The sequence below is a fragment of the Nomascus leucogenys genome, chromosome 4, assembly GCF_006542625.1.
Source record: "Nomascus leucogenys isolate Asia chromosome 4, Asia_NLE_v1, whole genome shotgun sequence".
In the NCBI taxonomy this organism is placed as follows: Eukaryota; Metazoa; Chordata; class Mammalia; order Primates; family Hylobatidae; genus Nomascus; species Nomascus leucogenys.
In genome coordinates this window covers 99,808,321-99,831,130 of record NC_044384.1, presented here as the reverse complement: position 1 = coordinate 99,831,130, position 22,810 = coordinate 99,808,321, and the positions used below count along the sequence as shown (strand labels likewise).

The 22,810-nt window shown below is 54.6% G+C and overlaps 2 protein-coding genes across 3 annotated transcripts; one reads left to right on the top strand and one right to left on the bottom strand.

Annotated features, from left to right (window-relative positions):
• Positions 1–1,825: 1,825 nt before the first annotated feature.
• On the bottom strand, positions 1,826–10,353 carry RRP9 (ribosomal RNA processing 9, U3 small nucleolar RNA binding protein). Its single transcript, XM_030811663.1, has 15 exons — positions 10,198–10,353; positions 9,830–9,912; positions 6,517–6,626; positions 6,091–6,158; positions 5,967–6,008; positions 5,561–5,687; positions 4,803–4,927; positions 4,629–4,721; positions 3,966–4,066; positions 3,728–3,862; positions 3,583–3,645; positions 3,022–3,167; positions 2,863–2,942; positions 2,105–2,178; positions 1,826–1,996 (listed from the first exon to the last, which is right to left on the bottom strand). The coding sequence occupies exons 1-15, from the start codon at positions 10,282–10,284 to the stop codon at positions 1,903–1,905; spliced, it is 1,428 nt and encodes a 475-aa protein (XP_030667523.1). The 5' UTR covers positions 10,285–10,353; the 3' UTR covers positions 1,826–1,902.
• Positions 10,354–10,724: 371 nt separating this feature from the next.
• PARP3 (poly(ADP-ribose) polymerase family member 3) lies at positions 10,725–17,278 on the top strand. 2 transcript variants are annotated; one of them, XM_030811662.1, is made up of 12 exons: positions 10,765–11,128; positions 11,351–11,467; positions 11,770–11,959; positions 12,507–12,632; positions 12,803–12,991; positions 13,191–13,323; positions 13,409–13,635; positions 13,906–14,055; positions 14,264–14,350; positions 14,577–14,754; positions 16,149–16,304; positions 16,720–17,278. In XM_030811662.1, the coding sequence occupies exons 3-12, from the start codon at positions 11,777–11,779 to the stop codon at positions 16,887–16,889; spliced, it is 1,599 nt and encodes a 532-aa protein (XP_030667522.1). In that variant the 5' UTR covers positions 10,765–11,128; positions 11,351–11,467; positions 11,770–11,776; the 3' UTR covers positions 16,890–17,278. The 2 variants fall into 2 exon arrangements, with proteins under 2 accessions (XP_030667521.1, XP_030667522.1); XM_030811661.1 differs by lacking the exon at positions 11,351–11,467 and having other exon boundaries at positions 10,725–11,128; positions 11,775–11,959.
• The last annotated feature ends 5,532 nt before the right edge of the window (positions 17,279–22,810 follow it).

Genomic DNA, 22,810 nt, shown 5'->3' with positions numbered 1-22,810 from the left:
AATCCCAGCTACTCGGGAGGCTGAGGCAGGAGAATCACTTGAACCTGGGAGGCAGAGGTTGCGGTGAGCTGAGATTGCGCCATTGCACTCCAGCCTGGGTAACAAGAGCGAGACTCCGTCTCAAAAAAAAAAAAACCCCCACTGGCCTGCAGACCCATGCACACTAATGGTTCTAAGCCAGTTTTAGGATGGTTTGCACCCAGCAATAGCTAACGGATGCAGGAGCCAGGGAGAACACCTACTCAATCTCAGCCTGAGAGCTGGGTGGAATGCAACCCGCCCGGAACAGGCAGATTTTGGCCAAAGTGGAGGTGAGCAGAAGGGTCCTGGGAGAGGCTGAAGGCACCGGGTTCGCTGCTGGCAGCCCCTGCTCAAGAATCCAATAGCGAGGAAGCCCCGATGGAGCAAGGCTGAGAATAGAAACCATGGGAGAAGTTATCTTCACTTTGAATCCAGAGTCCTCGTTTTCATTTGATGAGAATGTACTTAGGAAAGGGTTCACTCGTTCAGGGGCTTCTCTGTGTTGTTTACAGTGTTTTTCAGGTGTGTTTATGACACTGCTGAGCTCAATTTGGGACGGGACACAGGAGTGAGTGAATTTTACCAACATCTTCTCATCTGTAATAGGATTTTTCAGGCTGGGCATGGTAGCTCACGCCTGTAATCCCCACACTTTGGGAGGCCGAGGTGGGTGGATCAGCTGAGGTCAGGAGTTTGAGACCAGCCTGGCCAACATGGCAAAACCCCATCTCTACTAAAAATACAAAAATGAGCCAGGTGTGGTGGCACACACCTGTAATCCCAGCTACTTGGGAGGCTGAGGCAGGAGAATTGCTTGAACCTGGGAGGCAGAAGTTGCAGTGAGCCGAGATCGTGCCACTGCACTCCGGCCTGGGCAACAAGACCGAAACTCCGTCTCAAAAAAAAAAAAAAAAAAAAAAAAAAAAGATTTTTCAGAGGCTCAGCCTGAACCTGACCCCTCTGGCCCCAGGTTAACTGCAGGCACAGGTCAGTCTGAGGGGGAGGCCTCGTGAGCATGGGGTCAAGGGGAGCCCTGTGGCTTCGTCTCTCAAGGGACCACACCACTCCTTCACAGATTCAGCCGTTGGGCCCCATGGGCACGGGGCTTTCCCTTAACACCTCCTTCTCCTTTTTCCTGATAGGAGGGGACCTCACTGTGCCTCTACACCTCCAGTCCACCTCTACCTCCTCGCTGGCTTCACCCCACAGCAGGAGGGAGCTACCCACTCGGTGAAATCAGAGTGAGCTTTCCTTTGACTCACTTCCCTGGCAGGTAGGTCCTGGTAGGTAGGTCCTGGTTCTGACATTCAGACCAAAGACAGAGCTCTTCCCAACTTGGACCCCTGTCTCCAAACAGTAAGCCCACCAGTGCAGGGTACCACTCCTACTCCCACTCCCGACCCCCACACCTCAGGGCAGTCTGTCCCCTCCAGCTTCCTGACCTGACCTGGGAGAGGAAACGAAGCCAGTTTGACGTGCAGGTCCGCTGTCTACAGTCCAGTCCTGACCCCAGCGCCAGCCTTTACAATCCCTGGCTTCTGAGCTGAGGGGTGAGTAGCTTCTGACCCCCGACCACCCAGAGCAGCGGCAGGCAGCTAGCCTGAGGAGGTTGTGCAGGACACGCAGGGACAGGAGCCAGAAGTCAGTTGAGGTCTCCATCCCAAGTTCTTTGGAAAGGATAACAGCCCTCAGGCTAGCAGAGGGGCAGAGCTAGGAGACTGCTAGAGTCCTGTCCCTCCCCAGGCCTTCTCCCACCCAGTCCCTGATGCACCCCCACCCCCACCAAGAAGCTACAAGAGACAAGGCCCAAAAGAGGAGGCTTTTAATACAAAGAGGTTGGGGCATAGCCTGGGAAGGACTTAAATAAGGAGGGTAAGAGTGTCAGGAACCAACAGCTGGGGGTACAGGGACCCTGTGGAGCGGGATGATGCAGACAGAATTCCGAGCCTCTTTGATCCTCCACCATCGGCCAAGCCTGCAGGGAGTGCAAGAAGCAGCTGAGACTTGGCCCAGTCTCCACCCCATTTCCACCCAGCTGTCCAGCCTGCACCACCTTACCCGAACTTTCGAGGGCCACACATACCTGTGCTCCTGCCCTACCCCAGCCACCAGGAAGTCCCCAGAGCTGGAGAACTTGAGGCTGTTGATAAAACCCACCTGAGCAGAAAGAGAGACAACAACGGAAAGACATTAGAATGCCCCCACCCCCCACCGTCCTCAGCATCACAGTCAAGGGCTGGGCCTTATCAGGCCTGGGTTAAATCCCTGCTCTGCCTCCTGCCACCTGGGCCGACACAGGCCAGCCCTTCACTTGTTGGGACCTCAGCCTCCACATCTGCGAGATGGGGGTAAGCAGAGCACAGGGCTAGCAGTGAGTTTGTGAGGATGAAGGAGGAAGTGTACACCAAGTATGGCCTGAGGCTGGCTCCTGGTGGTGGGGCCCTGGAGACCCCATGACTGTCCCCACTGACCTAGACCTTGCATTCTCAGCACACATCACTGACAGATCCTGCCACCCTCCCCCAGGTCACCCTAGTGTGGACAGTGAGGTCCACACCCTCTAGCCTGGCACCCAATCTGGCACCAGCAGTGCAGAACTCATCACAGGGCCAGGCCTCCATGCCTCTCCCCATGCTGCTCCCTGACTTGTACCCCAGCACCCTGGACAGGGCCTAGGATAGGAAGGGGAGCAGAGGAGGGTTCCTGCCAGACCCTGTGCTAGGAGCTGGCCCTGCCCTGCGAAGGTTCCCTTCTGGCAGGAAGAAAGACCTTAAAGAGCTAATTCCAGGGGCCTAGGCAGTGTGGCAGAGACAGGCTGAGCATTCAAGCCCACTCACTCACCAGGGGGATGTCACAGAGAAGGTCAAGCTGCCGGAAGCCTTCCCCACACTGCCAAAGCCGCAAGCAGGAGCTGTGGGAGCCTGGGGAGACTGGAACAGTGAGCAACCCCTGCACCAGCCCACCCGGCGACCCCTCCTCCCTGCCTCTCAGGGCACCCACCTGTGGCCACAAGGTCTGTGTTGAGGAGGGCTGCCACTGACGATATCCAGAAGGGCTGCTCCAGGCCTGGCTCTCCCTGCAGCCCGTGAGCTTCACGCTGCAGGGCAAGTGGTCGCTTCTTGGAGACGCCCCACAAGGCCACAGAGCTATAGACAGGGAGGGAATACAGCAGTGAGGGGGCCAGAGGCAGAAAAGGCCACATGTGTAACACAAAGGATTAATGCTTGAGGGGATGGATACCCATTTCCCATGATGTAATTATTACATATTGCATGCCTGTATCGAAACATCTCAAGTACCCTACAAATACATACACCTACTAAGTACCCACAAAAAATTTTTTTTAATTCTAAAAAAAAAAGAAAAAAGGCCACATGACAGGAAGGGATCAAGGGCACACAGCCCAGACAAGGTCATCTGAGCTCTCTGCCTCATCATCCTCATTTATGAAAAGAGGTTACAACAGCTTCCCCACTGGGGGTGCCCTGAGGCAAGCTCAGGGCCCGCAGCCAGCGCTCAGGAGCAGAAGCCGTGGGCAGAGACATCCAAAGGAGCTCTTACCCATCGTCCGCGCCGGACACCATGTGCTCCTCATTGATTAGCTGGATGCAGTCGATGGAGCCCCTGGAGAAAGGGGCTGTGAGGGGCGTGGCCCAAGCCCACCCCCAGCCCATGTAGCCCCCACTAGCATGGCAGGCCACCTTACTGGTGGCCATAGAAGACAAGCTGGGACTCCTCGGGGATCTTCCACACACGTATGGTCCCGTCCCGGCCCCCAGCCGTCACACAGCACTCCCGGCTCAAGGCATCCAGCGCAGCCACGGCGTCCTGGTGTCCGAAGCTAGAGGGCCGGGCAGAGCAGGATAGGGGGGATAGGGGTATTGCATGAACTCACGCACGCACACTCCCACACCATCCACACGCCCTCTCCCATACACACTCACAGCGTCTCCACGTAGGAGTTCTCTGCCACATTCCACACCTTCACGGAGCGATCGTGGGATGTGCTGTAGAGCTGGTGGGTGCCTCTGCGGAATGCCAGACCCTAAGGGTGCATGGGGAGAGGACAAAGGGGACCTGGACTACGGCAGGCGGGAGACAGGTCAGGCCCAGGGAGGACTTCCCAAAAAAGCAAGCCATGTGGCATGTCCTGTGAGGCACTTTTGTGCCGCCCACATGCCCGTCTGCCCCTGAGCAGATGCAGACTTCTTTTTTATTTTTTTTTTTTTAGCGACAGGGTCTCATTCTGTTGCTCAGGCTGGAGTGCAGTGGTGCGATCATAGCTCACTGCAGCCTCCATCTCCTGGGCTCAAATGATCCTCCATCTCGGCCTCCCAAAGTGCTAGGATTATAGGCAAGAGCCGCCACACCCCGCCCAGAGGCGGCTTCTCAAGGCCCTCGTTGATTTCTGAGCAAGCTCGGCCCGGTCTCCCCCAGCTCCTCCTCATCCCTTTAGCCCATTTATGTATTTTACAGCACCACTCACTACCCACTTGCTACCCCAGGATGCAGGTTCCCTGAGGACGGGGACCCCAGAGGCCAGCTCTGAGCCTGGAACACTAGCATGTGCCCACTAAAGATCCACTGGGGTAGACCCAGCTCCTCACCGACACTGCATCCCGGTGTCCTGTGAAGGTGTACAGGTGCTGGCAGCTCTGGGCCTCCCAAATGAGAATGAGCTTGCTGCGGTCACCCGAGGCCTGCAGGGATGAAGACAATGACCACAGGCACCCACCATGCACCAGACCTCCTACCTGCCCCCAGGGCCAACCTGGCCTTACAAGGTACTTGCCGTCGGAGGAGATGGCCATGCAGAGGACGTGGCTGCTGTGGCCAGGGGGCTTTCCCTCGGCACCCTTCTTGGCTCGAGGAATCACATGCAGCTTCCGTCCACTCTCCACGCTCCCTGCCGTTGGGGGTGGGGGAGAAGCTACTGGGATGGGGGGATAGGGCTGGCTGGCAACCCCCCTCAAGGGGCAGCATGGAAAGAACAGCCATGGCAAATGTCCCTTTTGCCAGAAGACCTGGCTCAGCCACCGTGAGCCTCTGGACAAGCTGCCTCAGTTTCCTCATCTATGAAGAAGGACATTAGTGCCAAACAGCAGCCACAAAGCCCAAAGAAGAGAAGGGATGTACAAGGGCTTTGGGATTGATGGTGTGAGTTCTTCTGTTACTACAGCGGATGTAGAAGGAACTGCTAGTCAGCCAGCAATGGATGGGAACCCAGGAGGACCAGGCACTCAATCCCAGGACTGCACAGCCTCAAATGTCTTCTAGTCCAACCACCCACCTGTGGCATTAATTCCCATTAAATCATCATCCTGACTTTGCCCAAAGGTCTCTAGGGACAGGGAGCTCCTAAGCCCCACTGCCGGGCAGCAGCTTTCACTGTCACCCAGAGAGCACTTCTAGGGCAGCAAACCTGCCTCCAGAGACTTCCCCACTTCAGGGCTCAGCCTGCCGTGACCACTCCCACTCCCCTGACCAGCCCTCTCGGATCCGCCATGGGGACTCTAGCCCCACCCAGGCACTCACTCACACTTAATGATGGTGCAGTCTTTGGCAGCAGAGAAGATGGCTGAGTCATCGGGGGTGATGACCAAACATGTGATAGAGAGCTGGTGCCCCCGTAAAACACGAATGTCAGCCGAGGCTGGGGCCTGGATCTAGACAGACAGGGGCTGGGTCACTGTGGCCAGTGGCATAAAGGCACCACCTCACCAACCCCACCGCGCAGTGTTGGCCTTTCCCACCCAGGCCAGAAGGAAAACAAGACCCAAGGCTACAAGGACCAGATCCTTACCTGACCAGATAGACCCAAGTGTCCACCATGTTCCAGAGCAAAGACCCCCACACCCTGAGCCCCCACTGAGCCACCTGCCCACCAACCCAAGTGGCGCCCCCAGTTCCCTCCAACCTTATACCAAAATACCATGCCCACTCACCTCTTTTGCCACCGACTTCTGCAGCCTGCCCCTCTGCTCGAGCTGCATGGAGAAGAGATGGATGAGACCCTGGGAACAGAACAGCTCCACCCCCGCCCTCCCCCAACTCTCCCTCCACACTTACCACATCCTCCTTCAGGCGCCCCGCCACCTGGTCCTCCTCAAATGCACGGGCCTCAGCCTTCTCCTCCTCTGTGCAGGACAGACCAGACCAAGTAAACTGAGGCTGAGACCCCTCTTTCCCTTCCATCCTGTCCCCATCCCACTGCCCCAGGGCTGGATAATGCAGGAAGCTCCAGCTGCCTCAGCAGAGGGGAGGGCCGGCTGGAGGGTTTCCTCCTGCCTTTACTTATCGGATCAGCCCCCTGCAGGCTCCCCAGGAGGCCCTTGAGAGCTCTTGGCCACCCCCACAGGGCAGCCAGCACCGACAGCCCAGGCACCCACTGGGAACCCATGTCGGTCACCCATCAAGCGGCTGGGGCTGCAGTGGCAGGCAGCAGACCAGCGCAGGCACAAGCCCTGCCCATGGCTGGCCTGCCCACTGGCTTACCTTGCTGACGGAGCTGTTCTAGGTAGAGCTTGGCCAAGCGCAGCTTCTTTTCCTGTGCAGTTTCCTCCAGCTCTTCCTCCTCCTCCCCCTCAGGCTTCCTTGGAGCTAGGCTGTGGGCAGGAAGGGGCTGGGTCTGAGGGGCTCATCTTCTTCCTCTGGCCACTAGGATCGTGCCTTCTGGATGCTCATCCTGCCATCCAACCTCCCCCATTCCCTGCCAGCCCACATGGCCGGTGACTACACTGCAGAAAACTGAAGGATGTGACTCCCCAAACTAAAAGGCCCCACTCAGTGCCCCAGGTAGGGGCGGAAACAGACCCAAATCCCAAAGAGATCACTAAAGCATCTCAACTCTGGGGGAAAGAGGAGGCTTCCAAGAGAAACCAGGCTTCCAAAAGAAATCAGGTCACATACAAAGAGTCAGGAATCAAAATGCGCAGACATCTCAACAGCAATACTGAGAACAAGAAGACAAAGGAGCCTCACACACAAAGCTCTGGAGGAATACACTGACTCCTAAAATGCCATGCCCAGTCAAACAATCAACGACGACACTGCCAGGTGTGCAAGGTGCCACGGAATTTCCTCCCACTTTTTCTTTAAGAAGGATAGAGGCTGTGCTCCCAAACAAGAGGGTAAACTGGGAAAGAGAAAGGCAAGGGATACCGGAAACCAGAGATGCAACACAGAGAGCAGAAAAGGTGACACCATCCCCAGACATGACGGGGGCAGTCTGGATCAGATACAAGGACCCACCAGGCAGACACACCAGGACTGTCATCACCGCAGCACCATCCTTTACCCTGGGAACAAGGTTCCAAGCGAACCTTCACTGTTTGGGGATTGGCCTTTACTGGTGAAGTTACGGCTTTCCCCTCCATGCCCCAGCCCCTGGACCAGCTGAGAGTACTCACTTCACTCAAAGCCAGGTCCAGCTTTGATCTGCTCCTGGGAGCTGGGGGTAGGTCATGGGCACTCAGACACAGAGAATCCAGGGCAGCCCACTCCCTCTGATCATGTGCCTGCAGACATCTAGTCTCTGTCCACTCCCCTCACCGTGTTTCCCAGGACTCACTCGTAACCCTGCCCCTGACTTCCCCAGAAGGGACCTTGAAAACTCTCAGGAAAGCCAAAGCTGGACCATGCCCCAGAAATAATTTAGTGCCCTGTGCCTGACAAGCCTTCAGCCAACAGGGCTGGTGCTGCCCTTCCCTTACACAGCCAAGGGACCTTTGTTAACTTCGGACTTCTACTCAATTTAGCCAAACTAATTAATCTGTTGTTGAAGGATTCATATGCATGAGGCAGAACGTTAAAGAAACGCAAGGGAAGTACACACTATGATTCCACTTACAGGGCATGCTAGAAAATGCATAACTCTAGGGGCAGTGGTTAGCAGAGACTGGGGGGAAGGAGAGGGGTTGACTACGAAGGAGCAGGAGGAGTTTCGGAGGGTGATGAAACTCTTTACCTTCAGGGTAGAGGTGGTCACACGACTGTGTGTGTTTGTCAAAACTCACTGAACTATAACTTTAAAAAATGAATGTTACTATATGTAAATTACACCTAAATGGAAAATGTTAATTTTTTAAAAGAACAAAGAAACCAAAGAAATGATTAACTCAAGTTAGGAATGACAGTTGCGGCGTCTAAGTTTCTGCAAATGTTCTAGTTCTTAACCTAAGTGGTAAGTAAGTGTACAGAGGTTTACCATTTTACCATTACTCTCTGTAGTACAAATATATCTCATTCACTCTTCTGTGTCTAACACACTTCACAACACAACATTCTAAAAATATTTAAAAGCACTTAGCCCACACTAGCCTGGCACACACTCACCCACAATAACCTTCAGATTAAGAAAAGTACATTAATGGCTGGGTGTGGTGGCTCACGCCTATAATCCCAGCACTCTGGGAGGCTAAGGTAGGCGGATCACTTGAGGTCAGGAGTTCGACACCAGTCTGGCCAACATGGTGAAACTCCATCTCTACTAAACATACATAATTAGCCAGGCATGGTGGTGCAGGCCTATAATCCCAGCTACTCAGGTGGCTGAGGCAGGAGAATCACTTGAACCTGGGAAGCAGAGGTTGCAGTGAGCCGAGATCGCACCACTGCATTCCAGCCTGGGCAACAGAGTGAGACTCTGTCTCAAAAACAAAACAAAAGAAAGTACATTAAGTCTTTCCGTGAGCAAATTAAGGCAACACATACTCAATCTTAGAAGCGAGGTTCTAAAGTCAACTCCTAGGGAAGGCACTAGGATTCTCTGGTCCAAAAGCCTCCAACCCACAGGGTCAGGCCTGACACCTTGCCTGACCCTTTGAAATCCTGCAAGCAACCACACCCATCACCTGCAGAAATAAGGGAGGCATTCAAAGCCCTCTACAACCTACATGCACTTATGACCAGTCCTCCTGTTTTTGTGTGTTTTTTTTAGAGACAGGATCTTGCTCTGTCACCCAGACTGGAGAGCAGTGCATGATCATAGTTCACTGCAGCTTCAACTCCCTGGTAAGGGATCCCCAAACCTTAGCCTCCTGAGTAGTTGGGACTACAGGTGCACACCACCATACCCAGCTAACTTTTTTTATTTTTGTACAGACAAGATCTCGCTATGTTGCCCAGGCTGGACAACTCCTGACCTCAAGCAATCCTCCTGCCTTGGCCTCCCAAAGTGCTGGGATTAGAGGCATGAGTTACCAGGCCCAGCCCCCTTCCATCTTTTCTACTGCCTATTCTGGCACACTTACACGTCAGACTTTCCTCTGATCACCGAATGCCTTCCCTACCTCTTCGTGAGAGACTCCTCTTCATCTCTCAAGACCCTATTTAAATGTCCCTCCTCTGTTCCCAAAACACACAACTATAAAATACACATCTCACTACAACACACACTCTTCCCCCGCCTGCCTATCTCTGCACTTCCAACAGCAAAGACAGTGCCTGGCATGTTAAGAGACGGGGAGTCCAGTAATTGTGAAATTGCAGGAAAACTGGCAAGGGAAGAAGGATGCAAGAAATACTTGACAGCTTTGTTCTGTTTTCCTGCAATTTCGCAATCAGTCCAGTCCCTGCCAAAACCTAAGGAGGTCTCAATGGCCTCGGATTGGGGCCCAGGGTCCTTCTCACCCAGAGACCTCGCAGAAACAAGACTTTGCAGGACCAGAAACTAAAGGAAAGAGCCACGATCTCAGAGCCAAGGGCCAGAATCTTGGGTTCTAGGCTCAGCTCTGCTCGGACTCACTCAGTCTTCCGTGCACCATGGGCCTCAGTTTTCCCTCCCACTATGTGGAAAAGAACAGCTCACCTCTCGCTCTCAGAGTCGCTGGAGATCTCCTCATTCATCTTGCCGCCACTCTTGGATTTGCCCCTGTCCCCCGCAGAGTCGGCCTGGGAATTATACGGTCTTTTCTTTGGTCAGGGGTCCAGACCACCCTGGCATTGACCAAGGGCCCCCCTCGGTTCCCTCAGAACCCCAGGACTGGGAAAGGCGGTGGCTCCCGGGTTAAGCGAACGGCTTCGTAGGATTTGGCCCGCGGAGAGAGGGACGAAGCTGACTCCAGCAGGGGTCCAGGGCGAAGGGCTGGGGAAGGGCCCGGACCCAGGTCCCCTGGATGGGATGACGGTTGTTCCAGTAGCAGGGCTGACCGCGGCCCTCAGAAGCGCCATGCTCACCTTCCGCCGCCGCTTGCCGGCCCCCGCGCCAGTCCCGGCCCCAGAGGCCGGCTTTCCCCGCTTACGAACAGCCGCTGTTGCCGACATTCTGTCCACCAGGCGTGTAGCAGCGGCCGCAGGAGAACTCACGTGGCAGCTGAACCCTCCCAGCTCCCCAGCCGCATGGCAAGACCCCGCGTCTTGATAGGCTTCCACCGCCCGCCGGGCCCCGCCTCCTACTGCTCCACTGGGTTCTTCGGCAGGCTCTGCCTCGCCCCCAAGCACCCATAGGATGCACGCTTGTAGCCCCGCCTCCTGAAGTTCCTAGGCTCCAGCACCAGGCTCGAGTAGGAAGCCCGCATCTCCACGGCGCTTCCGGCCTGAAGCTGTGGCGCTTGCGCTCTGCTGCTGGCCGACTTCGAAGTCGGAGCAAGAGCCTTCTCTGTGTTTGCGCCCCTTGGCCGCTGGGGGGCGCCAGAGACGCGGCGCCCTTTCGCGTTCTGGAGCGTGACTCCTCCCCTCCTTGGGCAGCCTGGCGCTAGACCCAACGCGGATCCAAGCAGCCCCGGGCAGAGGGAGGCTGCGTCTGTATCCGGGCCCAAGGTCACCGGGCGACCGGCAGATGCGTGCTGCAGGCCCTGGCCACATGAGCAGCGCTACGGACGCGACTGCCCCGGCCTTGGATATGCCAGATCGAGTGTCCACCCGTTCGTGGGACTGGTCGCCTGACTCGGCCTGCCCCAGCCTCTGCTTCACCCCACTGGTGGCCAAATAGCCAATGTCTAATCCCCCACACAAGCTCATCCCCGGCCTCTGGGGATTGTTGGGAATTCTCTCCCTAATTCACGCCTGAGGCTTATGGAGAGTTGCTAGACCTGGGACTGCCCTGGGAGGCGCACACAACCAGGCCAGTTGGCAGCCAAGACCTCTCCCATGTCCCTGCTTTTCTTGGGTGAGTGTCCTATGGTCCTGCCCACGGCAGGGCAGGGCAAGGCCTGGTGGGACTGGCCTTTGCCCTCTGTCAGTTCAAGGCCACTGATCTGGAGTTCTGGCTCCTCAGAACTCTTGAGTCCATTGGGAAGGGCTTCTAAAGCACTGGGTTCTAAGCTCTGGGAGGATAAATCTGGCCCCAAGAATCCTGCCCCCAGGAGCCTCTGCCCACCCTCCCCCATAGCTCGGTGACTCAGCCCGGCAACCATGCCAGGGCTGAACTAGCTGACACGGGGGGAGGAGCCCCGAAGTGGAAGAGAGAGATCCTCCTTTCACTTTCCCTACCCCTCAGGACACACAGGTGAGCTGGAGAGGATAGGGAGCCAGGCAGACCCTGTTGACCAGAGTGGGCAGACTTGACAGAGTCCTAACCTTGCACTTGGGACTGGGGAAAGGGGTGTTTCTGAGTGACAAAGAGCCGGGTGTGGTCTGGGGCTGGGAATGCCGTCAGGGTGGACACAGGATGCAGTGGGAGGCCACCGAAGGGCCAGCCCGGGGTGGGGCAAGTTGATGCTGTGCTGGCCCAGGGCAGGAGTGGGGAGTGAGAGTGGGTCGTTGGGGATGAGGAGACCATGGAGGCCTAAGGGCCTCTCTGTGCCCCAGGACAGCCATGGCTCCAAAGCGGAAACCCTCAGTACAGACTGAGGGCCCTGAGAAGAAGAAGGGCCGGCAGGCAGGAAGGGAGGAGGACCCCTTTTGCTCCACCGCTGAGGCCCTCAAGGCCATACCGGCAGAGAAGCGCATAATCCGCACGGATCCAACATGTCCACTCAGCAGCAACCCCGGGACCCAGGTGAGCTGCAGTCCCCAGTCAGGCCCAGAGCCTGCCCACTGATAAGCACAAACACACCCAGGCCACCCCCTTAGGGCTCAGTTCTGGTTTTGGAGCCCAAGGCCCCCAGGTAAGCGCCAGAGCAAGGCCATGTTCTCCTGACCCCAGACATCAGGGCTGTGTCCCATCAGGTCCAGGTGGGTCACATCTGCCCTTCAGACCCCATGCAGGCCTCCTCCCACCGCACTTAGGGAAAGGCTGTGACTACATCAGTCTCCTGGGCGCTCGTCCATGTCCCTTCAGGGCAGAGCCATGTCCCTCCCAGATTCCCCCATCCAGGGCCCAGCTGTGTCCCCCCAGAACCCCCCACACCCCATGTCAGGGTTTAGCCATGTCCTCTCACACCACATCCCCTAGGGAAGAGCAGTGACCGCCCAAGCTTCCAAGACAGGGTCCCTCTTACTCCCACTGCCATCAGACTCCTGTCCCCATCAGAGCCCTCTCGGTGTGCGGCCAGGCACCCCATCCGACCCCAGCCAGCCTGCCCCCCACCTCCCCTCTGGCCCAGGTGTATGAGGACTACGACTGCACCCTGAACCAGACCAACATCGGGAACAACAACAACAAGTTCTACATCATCCAGCTGCTCCAAGACGGCGACCGCTTCACCTGCTGGAACCGCTGGGGCCGTGTGGTGAGTGCCCCGCCTGCTCTGCACATACTCCCCAGGGTCCCCAAAAGACCACAGCTACTGACCGGGGGGGCACCCCCAACTGTCCCGGGGCGCTCAGCACAGGGCCTGGCCCGACACACAGGCCAGCAAATGTTGATGGTGGGCATACCCCTGAAGGCTGTCAGTTGCAGGGAGAGGTCGGCCAGTCGAAGATCAACCACTTCACAAGGCTAGAAGATGCAAAGAAGGACTTTGAGAAGAAATTTCGGGAAAAGACCAAGAACAACTGGGCGGAGCGGGACCGCTTTGTGGCTCACCCGGGCAAGTACACACTTATCGAAGTACAGGGAGAGGATGAGGCCCAGGAAGCTGTGGTAAAGGTGAGATGGCCAAGGAAGGTGGGTGGGCCCTGGGCTGAGGGAGGGGACTCTTTGGAGAGTTCCAGCTGGTTGGGCTCTGCCACTGCCCAGCTGCATAGCCTCAGCCACAGAACTCCCCTCTGGCCTCAGGCTGGCCGGTCTCTGTCTGGTGTCGCGCCCTGCCCAGCTGCTCCTGCCCACATGTGCCCTCTATCTTCAGGTGGACGGAGGCCCAGTGAGGACTGTGGCTAAGCGGGTGCAGCCCTGCTCCCTGGACCCAGCCACGCAGAAGCTCGTCACTAACATCTTCAGCAAGGAGATGTTCAAGAACACCATGGCCCTCATGGACCTGGGTGAGGGGTGAGGGGCAGGCAGGTGGCAGGGCCTCAGGGTGGCAGGGCTGTGGGGCTGAGTCTCCCCACTCCCCTGTCCCCCTAGATGTGAAGAAGATGCCCCTGGGAAAGCTGAGCAAGCAACAGATTGCACGGGGCTTCGAGGCCTTGGAGGCGCTGGAGGAGGCCCTGAAAGGCCCCATGGACGGTGGCCAAAGCCTGGAGGAGCTGTCCTCCCACTTTTACACTGTCATCCCGCACAACTTCGGCCGCAGCCGGCCCCCGCCCATCAATTCCCCTGAGCTTCTGCAGGCCAAGAAGGACATGCTGCTGGTGAGGGCTGGCAGGGGTGCAGGCAGGCAGTGGGGCATTGAACAGACAGCCTAGGCGAGCGAGATGAGGGGCAGGTGGCCAAGAAGGCCCAGAGGGATGGACTGCCTGGGCAGGCTGACAGACGGGTGGGGAAAGCTAGGCAGACAGATAGGGTGGGGAGGGACAGGGGGGACACACAGGTGGGGTGGCTGCAGTACCAGTCATGTGAGAGAGGAGAGGGGAGGCCAGAGGTCAAGTGGGAAGACAAGCTGCCAGGGCCCATCATCCTAGGTGCTGGCGGACATCGAGCTGGCCCAGGCCCTGCAGGCAGCCTCTGAGCAGGAGAAGATGGTGGAGGAGGTGCCACACCCCCTGGACCGAGACTACCAGCTTCTCAAGTGCCAGCTGCAGCTGCTAGACTCTGGAGCACCTGAGTACAAGGTGAGTTGGGCCCCATAGAGGGGCCAGGCTATCAGTGGGCACTGTCCCTCTGCCCACCTGCCCTGGAGGTGCCCAGAGGAATACTCGCCCTCAGCCTTCTCTTCCTGTGTCTCCAGGGCCTGAGGAGGGCTTGGGACTGGGGGAAGAAAAACGGGGGATTAGCTCCTGAGCCTCCCACCCTGGCAACCAGCTTCTGCTCTCCCTACAGGTGATACAGACCTACTTAGAACAGACTGGCAGCAACCACAGGTGCCCTACTCTTCAACACATCTGGAAAGTAAACCGAGATGGGGAGGTGAGGGAGGTTCCCCCACCTCTCCCCCATCACCACTGTGCCTTAGGAAGATGTCCTTGGCTAATCTGCCCCTTAGCAAATTGTTTAGCAACTCTGGTCAGTTTCTGCCGGCCATGAGTGCGTGTGAGTAAGCAGAGGGAAGCTAGGCCTCAGTCACGAGCAGCAGGGCAAGGCGCCTGAGTGCTCGGGTGGCATCACTCCCATTTCTCACTTCCTCTCCACTCAGGAAGACAGATTCCAGGTCCACTCCAAACTGGGTAATCGGAAGCTGCTGTGGCACGGCACCAACGTGGCCGTGGTGGCCGCCATCCTCACTAGTGGGCTCCGCATCATGCCACATTCTGGTGGGCGTGTTGGCAAGGGCATCTACTTTGCCTCAGAGAACAGCAAGTCAGCTGGATATGGTGAGGTGCCCCTCTGGGCCAAGCCCTGGGAGGGTTGGCACTAAGGTGGATTGGGCCCAGTCCTTGGCCACTGGAAATTCATGGTGAATCCAAGAGAGGAATCCTTTAATGGTTAATGACTACAGTGCTCAGTGGGTTGTCCTGGGCTTTGGTGGCAGGGGTCTTAGACGAAGTGTCTGATGGTCAGGGATGGCTTCCTGGGGGAGGCAATACAGAAAGGATGGGTGCACCAACCAGACCTGGGAGGGGGTAAAAGCGGAGGCTTTGAGCCAGTTGTGGTGGCCCGCACCTGCAGTTCCATCTACTCAGGAGGCTGAGGCAGGAGGAGCACTTGAGCCCACAAGTTTAAGGCTGCCATGAGCTATGATCACACTCCAGCCTGTGTGCCAGAACCAGACTCCATCTGAAAAAATAAAAATAAAATAGAGGAGACGTCAAGGCAAGGGGATGGGCAGAGAGGCTGGGAGGATGTGAGGATGTGGCAGGTCAGGGCTTCCAAACACTTCCTGATACTGGAGCTCAGAGCAATGCCTAGTGGGGGCAGGGTGGGTTAGGGGCCCAGAACGATCGAGGAGGCTTTATCCGGAGAGTGATGGTTAGCCCAGCTGGACTTGTCTGTAGCAGGATCCCAGTGGCTACAGCTGTGGAGAAGGGGGCAGCAGCCAGAGGCTGCAGAGAGGCCATGCTCTCATCCAGGCTGGATGTGATGGGTGCCTGGCCCAAGAGCTGGGAAGTGCAGGGGAGGGAGCCCATGAGAGGGGCATGTAGGAGGTGGGATGGGGAGTGTGTGGGAAAGGGTCAAGGCTGTCTCCAGTGACTTCTGAGTTTCTGGCCAGGAGTGTCCTCACCAAAATGACCCCCCCAGACCAGCTCCTCAGCCCAGGCTGTCCCCATCATTGGAGGCCACCACCCAGCTGGCCAAGAGAGCAAGGACCAAGGATTCATCCCAGAACAGATGGGGCTGAAGTTCTAGGATGCCTGAGGTCGCCAAGAGCAAGGGGTCCACCAGGAGGGCAGAGGAGCTTAGGAAAGAATGGTAGGGTGGAGGGCTTAGGAGAGCCAGCGTGAGGAAGTCCCAAGTAGGGGCTGATGATGTCAGGAGCAAAGTCAGCAGAGCAGGCCAGGGAGAAAAGCCCCTGCCCCGGGTTTGGTCACTGGGAGGCCATTGCTGACCTTGGTGAGGACAGCAGAGGGTGCAGAGGCCTGGCCATAGGGAGCACAGTGAGGTGGGAGGGAGCAGGCCGGGACAAGGAGGGAGTGACGGCTGGAGGAGAGTGAGCCTTTTCTTGCTGGAGCAGCAAAGCCAGAAGGGATAACATCGCAGCAGAGAGGGGCCCCACAGGTCAGCAGGAGGCAGGCTGAGCTGCCCACCGGTGCCTCCCTGTGTCCTGCAGTTACTGGCATGAAGTGTGGGGCCCACGATGTCGGCTACATGTTCCTGGGTGAGGTGGCCCTGGGCAGAGAGCACCATATCAACACGGACAACCCCAGCTTGAAGAGCCCACCTCCCGGCTTCGACAGTGTCATTGCCCGAGGCCACACTGAGCCTGGTGAGTGCTCAGAAGCTGTACAGCCCAAGGAGAGAGGTGGGGTCGAGATAGGGGCTGGGACATTTTCAGGGAGGGGGCTGTGAAGAGGGACACAAAGAAGCTTCCCTGTAGTCACTCGGTTTGTCATTTGACAAACATCCACTGGTTCAACAAATCATTCCTGGGCATCCCGGAGGGCTTCAAAAAGAGGAGTCGTTGACTGAGCATTGAAGGATGAGTGCGAGTTCCCCAGAGAGAAGTCAGGGCGGACACCCCAGGCAGAAGCCCCAGCCCCTGCAGTAGTTTGGAGGTGGGCAAGGTGGAAATAAGCAGGCATGCCCTGTGACAGACATGGAGAGTGTGGGGGGCAGGACTTAGTCATAAGGCCAGGGACCAGTGACCCCTGGGCCACCCTGGCCCTTGCTGTGCCCTGCAGATCCGACCCAAGACACTGAGTTGGAGCTGGATGGCCAGCAAGTGGTGGTGCCCCAGGGCCAGCCTGTGCCCTGCCCAGAGTTCAGCAGCTCCACATTCTCCCAGAGCGAGTACCTCATCTACCAGGAGAGCCAGTGTCGCCTGCGCTACCTGCTGGAGGTCCACCTCTGAGTGCCCGCCTTGTCCCCCAGGGTCCTGCAAGGCTGGACCATGATCTTCAATCATCCTGCCCATCTCTGGTACCCCTATATCACTCCTTTTTTTCAAGAATACAATACGTTGTTGTTAACTATAGTCACCATGCTGTACAAGATCCCTGAACTTATGCCTCCTAACTGAAATTTTGTATTCTTTGACTCACATCTGCCCAGTCCCTCTCCTCCCAGCCCATGGTAACCAGCATTTGACTCTTTACTTGTATAAGGGCAGCTTTTATAGGTTCCACATGTAAGTGAGATCATGCAGTGTTTGTCTTTCTGTGCCTGGCTTATTTCACTCAGCATAATGTGCACCGGGTTCACCCATGTTTTCGTAAAGGACAAGATTTCCTCCTTTTTTAAGGCTGAATGGTACTCTGTTATGTATATGCACCACATTTCCTCTATCCGTTCATCTATCAGTGGACACCAAGGTGCTTCCGTATCTTGGCTATTGTGAACAGTGCTGCAGTGAACTGGGACAGCAGACATCTCTTGAACATACTGATTTCATTTCCCTTTGATGTATACCCAGTAGTGGGGTTTCTGGATCCATATCACCCCTTCTTGCCAGGCTCCCCTGTGTCCCAGGCATCGTTCCCCCTCCCCTCCAATCCCTGTTAGCCTTGATGTGTCTGTGGCCCCAGAGGCTTGCCTCCTAAAGTGATGGGTGTGGTAGGGACGTATTACAGGGACACAGATGCAGCAGGCTACTCAAGGGGCACAGCTGAGAGTGGCTTGGATCCCACATCCACCCAGGCCGTCCATCCTGGCCTGGACTGCATGTCAGAGCCATGTGGTCACCAAGGTAGGCTAAATTGCAGGCATGCGCAAGTGGCTTTACTAAACGTAGTATTCTCTTGCCTCAGCCTCTGCCTGTCTATGCCACAACTGTGCTGGGCCTGGGCCTCCAGCCACACTCCAGGGAGCGAGTGCTCACATGGGTTGATGTGGATCATGCACATACTCCTTGCCCCTCGTGGTCCATCACTGCAACAACCTGCTTCCTCCAATTGAGCCTTCAAGGGGGACCCCCACTCTCTACTCAGAACTATTCGTCACCTGGGGACCCACCTGGTGATTCTGTCCTTTATCCCAGACATTGCCAGGTGAATCAAGCATTCCTCATGTCTTGGCACCAAACATCCCTTTGTGTCTTTCTTTCTTTTTTTTCTTTTTTTTTGAGGCAGGGTCTCACCCTGTCACCCAGGCTAGAGTGGAGGGGTGCAACCACTGCTCACTGCAGCCTCAGCCTTCCCAGGCTCAGGTGACCCTCCCACATCAGCCTCCAGAGTAGCTGGGACTACAGGTACATGGCACCACACCTGGCTAATTTTTGTGTTTTTTTTGTAGAGACGGAGTTTTGCCATGTTGCCCAGTTTGGTCTCAAATTCCAGGGCTCAGGTGATCCTCCTGCCTCTGCCTCCCAAAGTGCTGGGATTACAGGCGTGAGCCACTGCACCCAGCCTCCTTTGTGTCTTAATCTAAATGTTACAAACAAGTTGAGCATATGTCAGAGGGGCACAGTTCTGCAATCATGAAAGGAGGCTGTTCAGGCAGGAATGCCAGTGATCACCACAGACAAGGGGTGCCATTGCTGGAGCAGGCCAACATCCAGGCTAGGGTTGCACATTGCATTTAGTTGTTGTGTCTCTTTAGTCTCCTTTAATCTGAAAACACTCCTCAGCCTTTTTTTCTTTTATAACTTTGACATTCTTGACACTCTTGAGAATACAGGCTAGTTGTTTTAGAGAATGTCTCTCAGTTTAGGTTTCTCTGATGCTTTGTCATGATTAGATTTAGGTATTGCATAGGCAGGAATGTGACATAAATGATATGCCCTTAGGGAATTCCATCTGTAGGGGCATGGCCCATTCTTGGTGATGTTAATTAACTTCAATCATCCATTAAGGTGATGTCCACCATGTTTCTCCACGGTGAAGCTACCATTTCTCCCCTTTGTAATTAATCAATAATCTGTGGGGAAATATTATTGGGTGTAAATGTCCCTTTCCTCATCACCTTTCACTCACTAGCTTTATCCGTCGATGATAACTTAACTGAAATCAACTACCTGAATCAATTTTTGCTAAGATGGTTGCAAATGGTAGTTATCTAACTCCATCATTTCTTTTATCTGTATTAGTTTGTCTTTATTATCAGTGTAGACTCATGGATTTTTATTCTATTCAGTGAGTTATAATCCATTACTGTCATTAGTTATTTTGATCCTCAAGTTGTCCCAGATTTGGCCAGCAGAAAGTCCCTTCTGTGTCCCGATCATTTTTTGAGCACATCCTTTCTCTCTGGCATCACAAGATGTTCCAGGTTCATCTCGTACGAACCGGGAATCAGCCATTTCTCCAAGGAGCCCTGGTTCCCTGGAGCAGGAAATGTTTAGAATCCAAGATCTGGGCAATAGGTGTGCTCCTTGGTACTGAGGTGTCATTGCTTTTAAGTCCTTTCAGCAAAGAGAGCTAAGGAATGTGTATATGTGGCTGGGCGCAGGGGCTCTCGCCTGTAATCCCAGCACTTTGGGAGGCCAAAGCCGGAGGATCTCTTGAGCCCAAGAGTTCAAGGCTGCAGTGAGTTATGATTACAACACTACATTCCAGCCTGGATGACAGACTGAGACCCTGTCTCTAAAAAAATTAAAAAGGAAAAAAAAGGGGAGGGAGAGGGAATATGTATGTGTGAATAAATAACAAACACATCTCTCTATATCTATTTCTCCAGTTCCAATCAAACACCACAGTGTTCTTCCATTCTTCCCCAATTCCCTATTTCCTCGATTCTCAAACAGTAAGAACCTGGGTTTCTATCAACATCAATATATCTACGTATTTGCTCAATCCTACACAAAAAGGAGTTTCAGAATTGCCATACCCATACCCTGTGAAAAACAAACATTCTAAATAGAGCTCAAGATGTATCTGATCTTACTCAGTATTTTTTTTTTTTTGTCTCGTTAGACTGAGGGTCCATGGTCAAAGTAACAGTTTGAATACAGGTTCAGATGTTACTTGGATTGGTTCTTTCTCTTCAATGTGGTTATGTTATTCGTCTGAAATACAGGTAGGCTCAGTCATTTCTGTCTACATTCTTCTTTGTTACTTTATTGTTTTCAGTACGTAGAACATTAACATAGTTCCAAAACGTCCACTCTCTGCAAGCCGTGCTCAGAAGAGTCCTTCTATCCTCCTCACTCCATTCCTACTCACCTGCTGGAGGGAGCCAGTTTCATTAGTTTCTGGCATATCCTTCCTGTGTTTTTTTTTAATTTTGTTTTGTTTTTTGCAAATTTTGCAATACACATACACACATACACATGCTAAGGAAGTGTTTTAATTTTTTATTTATATTAATGATGTTGAAGGGAGCACGAACTCTGCAACCCACCACAATCCCCACCCCTCCTTATCGCGTTCCCTATTTTCTCATTTGCTGTTCCCACTTGGCCCCACTGAGCTCTCTCCAGGCCCTGGTAACTCAGGGGCTGCCCTGGGCCTACAGGGCTGCCCGGGTAAGGACAAAAACTTCAAAAATCCAGCTTCACCTCCTAGAGGCAAATGCCCAAGTTCAAGTTGTAGCCAAGGACAGGAAGGGACAGCTGTGTGGACAGAGCTCTAGGAAGCAAAACTCAGCTGTGTGACCTGGGATCCATTTCTCCACTCTACTTTTCTCATCTGAATAATGGAGAACTGCACTGGAGCCCTTTGAATTCCAGCACAAAATTAGTTAAACCAGGAGGTGCATGTCCTGTCTTCACCATCTAGATCTGCAGCGATGCTGACCATGTGTCTGTGAGGGGTGCTAGGGCCACAGGCACAAGTGAGGCTCAGATGAGGTCCCTGCTGTCATGGAGCTTACATTCTAGTAAAGCAGGCTCTAAGCAAATGTATGCATAAATATGAAATACCATAGCAGGTAGGGAAAGTGCCAGGAAGAAAAATAAAGCAGTATAAAAGGATTTGAGTGATGGGAAGGTGGAACAATTTTAGAAAAGATGGTCGCAAGCTGGGCGCAGTGGCTCACACCTGTAATCCCAGCACTTTGGGAGGCCGAGGCGGGCAGATCACGACGTCAGGAGATCGAGACCATCCTGGCTAAGACGATGAAACCCCGTCTCTACTAAAAATACAAAAAAAAAAAAAAAAAAATTAGCCGAGCGTGGTGGCGGGCACCTGTAGTGCCAACTACTCAGGACGCTGAGGCAGGAGAATGGCGTGAACCCGAGAGGTGGAGCTTGCAGTGAGCTGAGATCGTGCCACTGCACTCCAGCCTGGGCGACAGAGCGAGACCCCATCTCAAAAAAAAAAAAAAAAAAACAAAGAAGGCCAGCACGGTGGCTCACGCCTGTAATCCCAGCACTTTGGGAGGCTGAGGGGGGTGGATCATGAGGTCAGGAGATCGAGACCATGAGACCATTCTGGCTAACACAGTGAAACCCCGTTTCTACTAAAAAAAATACAAAAAATTAGCCGGGCGTGGTGGCGCGTGCCTGTAGTCCCAGCTATGCGGGAGGCTGAGGCAGGAGAGTGGCGTGAACCTGGGAGGCGGAGCTTGCAGTGAGCCGAGATTGCACCACTGCACTCCAGCCTGGGCGACAGAGCGAGGCTCCGTCTCAAAAAAAAAAAAAGATGGTCGCTGAAGGTCCCTCTCGAGCAGAGACCTGAATCATGTGAGGGAGCAAGCCATGGACAGATCTGCAGCAAGGGTGTTCTTGCAATGGAAACAGCAAATGCAAAGAAACTGGCTTGACAGGTGGAAGGAACAGCAAGCAGACTGCTGTGGCTAGAAATACTGTGGGCAAAGAGGAGGGTGAGCTCAGAAAGGGGCGGAAAAGGCAGATAAAAGGGCCTAGCTCCCTTTTATCTGCCTTTTTTTTTAGTTCCAGAGGAGCTGAGATTCTATTCTGATCTATTCTGATGACGGGAAGCTCTTGGAGGGATGAGAGCTGGGTCATGCCCCCATCTGCTTTGTTTTTAGAGGGATCCACTTCAGCCACTGTGTAGAGAGTGGACTGTAGAGTATATGTCAGTTAACAACCAGTCAGCAAAACAGAAATTACCCTAGGTATTTCAGACAAGGGAAATTTGATACAGGGAAAGAATTGAATGACCAAATAGGGGATGATGAGGCAATCCAAAGATGAGCAACAGCCAGAAGTCACTACCACTCTAAGACTGGAGAGATAAAGGAAGTGAATGGTGCTCTGATGCCCAGAGGCTAGGATCACCCTGCAGGAGCCAGAACCACAGAGGGGCCCACCTGAAGGGAGCCCCTGGCTAAGCTTCAGAGGGAAATAAATCCTGGCTTCTTCCCTCCTCCCATCCGCCAGTCTTGTGCTGGTAACTTTCATTGGCTGAACATACCCAAAGTCAGTTGACAAAGGAGCCTGGGAAATACAGTTCCCAGGAAGGCAGTATAGCACTGGGGAAGAAGGGAATGAATCTGAGGGCAAACAGGCAGATGGCCAGCACAAGGTGCAGGAGCTGAGGCCAGGAGACCAGTTAGAAGGATGCTGAAATGGTCCAGGTGAGAGGTGGTGGTGGCTGGGACCAGCTTGATGGTGATGGTGAGAAATGGCTGGATTCCAGAGACCTCAGCGGACTGGATCTAGGGTGTGGGGGGAGAGGGAGGCATCCTGAGATGGACACTAAGATGGAGAAGATTCTGGGAGGAGCAGGTTGTTGGGGAGGGGTCGAGAGTCACGGTTCTGTTTTGGACATAGGAAGTTTGAGATGCCCATTAGTGAAAGTCCTGGTGGGGAAATGTTGAAAAGGCAACTGGATACCCGTGAAAAGAGGAAGAGGCTTCAGATACCAATGCAAGCTATCAGACTATAGATAGGGTTTTGCCCATGAAACTGGGTGACTTCACCTGGGGGCATAT

What these genes read in the sequence shown, in the direction of transcription:
- PARP3 (XM_030811661.1), top strand. An exon ending in CAGCAAGTCAGCTGGATATG is followed by an intron (nt 14,755 to 16,148) that starts GTGAGGTGCCCC and finishes TGTGTCCTGCAG; the next exon opens with TTACTGGCATGAAGTGTGGG. An exon ending in CCGAGGCCACACTGAGCCTG is followed by an intron (nt 16,305 to 16,719) that starts GTGAGTGCTCAG and finishes TGTGCCCTGCAG; the next exon opens with ATCCGACCCAAGACACTGAG.
- RRP9 (XM_030811663.1), bottom strand. Translation starts at nt 10,284, where the DNA reads ATGTCGGCAACAGCGGCTGTTCGTAAGCGGGGAAAGCCGGCCTCTGGG. An exon ending in CCTCCGACGGCAAGTACCTT is followed by an intron (nt 4,722 to 4,802) that starts GTAAGGCCAGGT and finishes TCATCCCTGCAG; the next exon opens with GCCTCGGGTGACCGCAGCAA. An exon ending in CACAGACCTTGTGGCCACAG is followed by an intron (nt 2,943 to 3,021) that starts GTGGGTGCCCTG and finishes CAGTCTCCCCAG; the next exon opens with GCTCCCACAGCTCCTGCTTG.